General features: G+C 36.1%; 1 protein-coding gene across 1 annotated transcript; it reads left to right on the top strand.

Annotated features, from left to right (window-relative positions):
• Nucleotides 1–1,237: 1,237 nt before the first annotated feature.
• LOC129685551 (prolactin-2B1-like) lies at nucleotides 1,238–7,155 on the top strand. The gene is made up of 4 exons (XM_055619069.1): nucleotides 1,238–1,247; nucleotides 5,265–5,446; nucleotides 6,001–6,180; nucleotides 6,970–7,155. The coding sequence occupies exons 1-4, from the start codon at nucleotides 1,238–1,240 to the stop codon at nucleotides 7,153–7,155; spliced, it is 558 nt and encodes a 185-aa protein (XP_055475044.1).

Below are 7,155 nucleotides of genomic sequence, written 5' to 3'. Positions count from 1 at the left end.
CCCTGTCTGTCAATGGGTAAAAATTTATGAAAGAAGAGGGAGAGGGAAAAACCTGGAGGGGATAGGAACTCCACAAGAACAACAGAGCCAAAATACCTGGGCCGACGGTGCCTGCAGAGACAGATATTCTAACTGAGGACCATGTATGGAAAAGACCTAGACCCCCTGTTCAAAGAAGTCTTTTCTTTTTTTATTTTTATTATTAGTTACATTTTGTTAACTCTGTATCCCAGCTGTGTCCCGTTCCCTCATTCCCTCCCAATCCCACCCTCTCTCCCTCATCTCCTCCCTGTGCCTTTCCAAGTCCACTGATAGGGGAGGACCTCCTCCCTTTTCATCTGACCCTGTTTTATCAGGTATCTTCAGGACTGGCTTCAAAGTCCTCCTCTGTGGCCTAGCAGGGCTGCTCCTCCCTTGGGGGGTGGGGAGGTCAAAAAGCCTACCATTGAGTTCCTGTCAGAAATAGAACCTGTTCCTCTTACTAGGGAAACCCATTTAGTTACTGAGCTACCATGGGCTACATCTGAGCAGAGGTTCTAGGTTATATCCATACATGGTGCTTGGTTGGAGAAACATTCTCATTAAAGGCCCCTGTGGCCAGATATATTTTGTCCTTGTGGAGATCCTGCCCTCTCCAGGTCATATTAACTTCCCCTTCTTTCTTATGATTCCCTGCACTCTGTCGAAGGTTTGATTATGAGTCTTAGTATCTGCTTTGATACTCTGCTAGGCAGTCTTTCGGAGGCCCTCTGTGGTAAGGACACATATCAGGATGGGAGGGAAGTTGGTGTTTAGTGTGGTGAGTTTACAAAACTTGAAACTATCCATGAACTAATTCAAAATATTTTAAGACTACACAAATCACCAACTGAACTGTTATAATGTAAATATTTCTTCTCCTGACAAGACCACATAGGAAGAGATAAAGATTTGATAGAATTGAATAGCAATGACTCACATTTAATTGGGCCTTTAAAATGCCAACACAATCTAGATGTAATGAGAAAATGAAAAATATAATCATGCCAATAAGACTGTTTTAAGACATCAGAGTGAGGTTAAAGTATTGAAACATAATTGATATCAAATATTGAAAGGGAGTCAGTATGGTACTTATGAGCTTCAAGAAGTAATGTTTATAGGGCAGGTCTCTGAAAAGACGGGCAGCACATTGCTGTGAAAGAATACCTAGGTGGGTAAAACTTACTCCAGTAAGGTCTTTGAGCAATGGTTAGCGATGTCTGAAGGTAAGGGTCACACAGATTAACTCAAAACTCACTGTTACGTTAGGCATTTGTTAACCGCCTATTTAATTATATAGATAAATAAGAATAAATTCACAAAATTTATGCCATGTGGTGGGAAGAGTTAAAAGCATATCATGAATATGGAGATAGAAACATGAATGTAAAAAGAACTGAGCTGGTATAGAAGTAGACACACATATCTTACGCACACATTACACGGTGAACCTTTCCTTATCAAAGAAGCTCTGCCAAAGGCAGATGTCCTTCTGGAGAACAGGAAGTGGCCAGAGTGCAGATTGTCATCTCAGCATGGGAAATGTAAGGTGAATTTATGTGCTTGTGGGACGTGAAAGTCCTCAGGGTGTGCATACTATTTATCTTGCCCAGAATGAAATCCAGAGATATACATGTCTGATAAAAAGTCAATGAACTACATCCATCCTGGAGCCAGAGAAAGGAAATAATTTGAGGTGAAAGAGTAGCTGCCATGAAAATTGGTTTGTTTCTCATTTACTGTTGGACAGTCAAAGCAGTTTGAGCTGCTGCTATCCCACCAGTAGAGTGGCCTGGTGGTCATGCTGTTAGTTGAGGAATGTTAATTTGTCCTCGGGAATTATATTAGCTGCTTTTGCCATTGATTTTAGAAAACATGTAACAGTGGCAATTTACAAAATCAAGAATAGTTTTCATCTTCTTCTGAATACCAACACATGTACTGCACCTTCAAATTCTCTGCTGACCATCTGTAGGCAATACATAATGGTAAAATCCAATGTCATATGTATTTGGAAAATAAAATAAAAGAATTGCAATCGTATCAGTTGAGAATGTGCAAGAAGAAACAATTCATGTTAGAAATGGTAACACCAAAGCCCATTAGGTTGCTGAATAATTCCAAGACCAGAAAGGTAAACTTCCATTGAGTTACTGGATGGAGTAGAGCCTTTGGGCTCAATGCAATACAGGCATTGCTACTGATTTTGGTGCATTCCAGAACTAAATGATAAGAAATTATTGTTGCTACTACATTTTCATGCTGCATGTTATGAAGAAATTAGGGTGACAGTTAGTGAACATTCCCATCGTGCTAATCAGGCTTCTCCATACCTAATGACACCATACTAGTTACTGGGGTAAAGTGTCAATGTGAGACCTGCCAAATCAAATGATAATGTAACATCCATCCAAATACTGGACCAGTAGTTGTAGAAGACCATATCAACAGTATAGAACCCATGGTAATATTATCCAGGTTAAAAGTTTGTGCTTAAGCATGTAATAGTCCACACTAAGATAGATTTTGCACTTGATTGGTCCAATAGATGTAAAGTTTTTACTAATCTCCTTTGTGTGTTTATCTATTTCTTCTTTTTATCTGTTTAGCAAGTATTTTACAGTTAAACTGTCCAGAATAAATACTTATTGGTATGCCCGGATAATTGAGCAGATTGACAGAAATAAAGGAGAACCTGAAATAAACACTGAAAGTCTGGGCCATAGCTGTTTCCATTTGAATATAAAAATTTCATCAGTATTTATGAAGTAGAGGTGGATGCAACTGTGTACAAGATACCTTGAACACTAGTAACATCCAGAAATAAGATAAACACTGAAGATATATCTGTAATCACAGATTCTACATTTTACTCCCTAACATTAACAGGGAAAGTTCATGGCATCCTCGTCTGGATTGCAGGTCTTACTTCCTTCTGCCCTCTAGCAGGATGTACTCCATATAGGAGGTGGAAGTTAAACAGAAGGAAGGACTTGACTGAAGCATATTTCCTTTGTCAGCAAACAAGCTGAGGTGTGACTTCAAGGATGCCACTGTCTTTTACTCAAGCATTTTTCTGTAAGTAATTCTTCATATAAGATCCTCTACAGATGCTTAAACATTATTTTGCCTGGAAGTTTACTTACTACTGTATTTGTTGCCCTATCTGGGAAAATGGATTTTAGGCACACCTAACCAGGAGAAGCAAAGCCACATAGACTTGAGATATACTTTGTATATACTTGAGATATACTAGAAAGAAAGTACACTCTAGGATTAGTGTTTTCAAAAGGGAGTTATCATTGCATGGGGACAGGTAGCTATGTATGTCTACAGGCATTTGTCTTACTTTAATTTAATGTCATAAAGGTGCGGAGGGAGATCATTACTTGTGTTTAAGGGTTAGAAACCAGGAATTTGTCTGAATACTACATGAAGAAGGTATATCCCAAACAAGAAATGATTCATGTCAAAAATTAAAAATTGAAGATACGGAGGAATTAAGATGAAATAAAAGCAGCAGATTTTCTGAGGGTCAAATCAGTAACAACTTAGCAAGGAAGAAAGCAAGTTATGTTGGTTCTGGGTTCTTGTCTATCAGCTCTTTGACTTGAATGAACGCAACTACACTGTCAGTTCTGGAGAGAAACATTGACAAGCACAGCAGATGTGGCTATTGTAGAACCTTGACAATTAGGTTCAAGTAAAATAAAGATGTTAACCTTCACACTAATGCCAAGTTGTTTTATTTTCTTAGTAATATTTTAAGAAAAAAATGAATTAGCAACAACCATGAATTTGATTTTATAAAAAAGAAAACAAAAATGATGTGTCTTCTCTCTTTCTTCCTGGACTATGAAAATCCTTCTAATGGGTGGGGTGTACATATGCATATCCTGGCATATATTCACATTGCACATAAAATAAATTTATGAAAACATGACTATTTTTGAAAATGTGCCAGCAACATGAATTATTTGAAAATAATTTTATTTTGTAACAAAATCGTTTTCTGTATTTTATAAAGCTTTTTGCCATATTTAGATATTTTAAGTATTTGGGTGTGTACCCCATACTTTCCTCCTACCAAGTTCTCCTAAGTTTATGTTGGGCAACACCACGACTGTTAACAAAAGTTCTACTGAATTATAGAGTCATAAGAGTCACATTTTGTAACAAAATTTGCTTCAGACTACTGTCCATAGAGGTAAGTAGGCTTTTAATTTCATAAATGCATGCGTATCACCCTATTCTAAACTATTGATATGTTACAGTTCTGCTTTCTGCCTGTAAAAAAAAATAAATTAAAAGGAAATTGATGAAACCAACACTGAACATTGCAAAACATTTAAAGGTATCTGTTATATAAAGCAGAGGAAATAAAAAAAAATGAAATTTTGAAACCAGTGACATTTCGCCAAGGTCAATGAGTGGGTCTTTTCATGTAATGACAGCAGCCCTGGGCAACACAGACCCTCAGATAAGGTACAAAGTCCTCAGTATGGCTGTGTTGCTCTATGAAATTGCTAACAATGGGACAATAAAAAAAATCAAAGAAGGTGGATATACAGCTTATATATTCTTTATGTTTTTGTCAGAACTACGTTGCCCAGCCTATTCTCAGGCTTATTGCAAGCATCAAATTGAGAAGAAATATCTGATTTTTTTTTGGGGGGGGGACAAGAGATAAATACACAACATTTTGTAGCTCAGTTTACAATTCCAAGCTGTGGCATCATGTTTATGACAACATTCTCTTCATTAACATTAATAAAAAGACAAATAATGTATTTGTCATAAATAATGAATATAAAGCAAACATGTTCATGTTGCCTTTGTCAGGTAACAGTCAAATATGCTAATATTTGACACTGAGCTACAATTTACTAGCTCTTGACTGCCTTATTACTGAAAACCAAGAGAAATTTGCAAGACATTAAATGACCTGAAGAATCTTCTTTGGTCAGTGCTAACTTGATTATGTTAAGCTCCAAAAATAGGGAAAAATGGAAAAATGTCTGAAAATAATGCAAAAAATTTAAGGATCTTAGTCACATTTCAAAATATAACTATGTGCAAATATATTTACGTAACTAAACTTGGACAGTGAAAGATGTTCATTACACATCTAAAACTACCAAATTCTATAAAAGAGGTCACTGTGATAAGGTTTCCATTGACAGGATAGCTGTTGATAACCTCAGAGTGAGATGTTTGAGTGGCTTCTCTTCCTTTTTTTTTAGCGAGGGCATTGCTCCTGAGCCTGGTGTCCTGCTTGTTTTTGTGGGAGAATGGAATCACTGCACCCACCTGTGTCAAGGATAATGATGATGACACAGCTTTGTACTTAGAAAAACTGTATTCACTTACCTCTTTTATGACAGACGTCCTAGCTACTCAAGTTCAAAACCTGCACGCTGAATTTGTAAGTACTCCTTCACCCCCGACTAATGGCTTCTTCCTAGAATGGATCTAATTGCTACTGTTTGGAATGTAGTATAGCCTAAAAAGGAAAGAATCGTGACCCAAATTCCAAACAGCATACCATCATAGGGAGAAGAAACCAACAGCCATTAAACTCTATATCAGGAGAAAAAGAACTTTCCCAAGAAATGTTAATTATTTCTAAATTATATAATGCTAATGTTTTTCTCTATTTTTGAACTTTAATTTACTTTGTGACATAAAGTCATATAATAATGGGAGTGAAAAGGGTATGATTATTATTTCCTTATTTAGTGGTTTGGCCTCTAATGGTCTTCTCTACTTAGGATAGTATAGATAACCAGTAAAGGAGAATTTCTTTCCAGGAAACTGCAAGCAGTACAGCTAGAGACACTATACATATACAACTCGTATCATATAAAGTTATATGAACAGCTACAGAAATTTTATAGTCTTTTTGAATGAAATCTGTCTGTATCTAATCCTATCTCATTTTATTTATTCTAATATAATTTTTAAATTATGGTTACTTAGCCAGAAGAACTACTGAAATTGGTATACAGTCTACTGGGTTCCAATAACAACACTCTGCATCATCTTGTGAATGAAATGTCTCTCTTGCAAGGCAACACTTCTGCTCTTCTCTTCAAAGCCAGACAGATTAAGGCAAAAATTGAAGACCTCATGGAGGGTGTTAAAATAATACTTACCCTGGTGAGTAGCCTGATGACAGTTCTTAGCCTTTTTCATGCTCAAATGGGTATGATGACTAACATATTTTTAAATGTTTTCTTTGCAAAAAAAAATAGTAATAAATCAGTGTAGTTAATACAGTCAATTACAAAAAAAAAACACAACTAATGAAAATGCATAATTGTGAAGTCCAGTTCTGTTGGTTATATCTACAAAATATTCCCATATCTAAGACTGAGGGAACATTTCAGAAGAGGGGGAGGAAAGATTTAAGGACCAGAGAATCAGGGAGTTTGCTCTAAGAATGTGTCTCTTGGGAATATCAGAGGGTTACTCATAGAGTCTTATCACATGACTTCCTAAACAATAAGGTAAACAAGGGCAACACCAACAGACATATCAATATGAACAAGGCATGGGAGGCGGTTCATGGGAACCTATACAAAGAGCTACAGGAAACATAGGAATGAATGTTGAAAGTAGGAGAAACAGGCTTCTCCAATGAAAAGTCTATCAATTGGTTTTTCAAAGCCATGAAAACATACATACAAGTAAAATTATGTAAACTGATCAACTTATACTTAGGAATACATATGTTGATTCATATAAGAAATATTTTATGAGGGTCATTATATGTGCCAGAAAATGTATTTATTAGTGGTGTACGGAAGCATATTTATGAAAATCCATATTTTTTTACAATCTTGATATATAGATACTGTTACAAATCTATATTTAATATTTAGAAAGAATAAACATCTAAAATACAGTTAATACTCAGCTGACTATCTTTTTGGTGCTCATGTTCAGGTGGAAGAGAAAGAAAATATCATCTATGTTCCTTCGTCTGGACTGGCATCTTTACAGTCGAACAGTGAAGATGTTCACTATTTTGCATTTTATAATCTGATCCGCTGCCTTCTCAGAGATGCCCAAAAAATAACTATTTTCCTTGAGGTCATCAATCACAAAATGGCTGCTCGGAACACCTGCTAA

The sequence above is a fragment of the Psammomys obesus genome, unplaced genomic scaffold, assembly GCF_907164565.1.
Source record: "Psammomys obesus unplaced genomic scaffold, mPsaObe1.curated_primary_1811, whole genome shotgun sequence".
Taxonomy (NCBI): Eukaryota; Metazoa; Chordata; class Mammalia; order Rodentia; family Muridae; genus Psammomys; species Psammomys obesus.
This window is presented reverse-complemented; position numbering and strand designations above follow the sequence as displayed.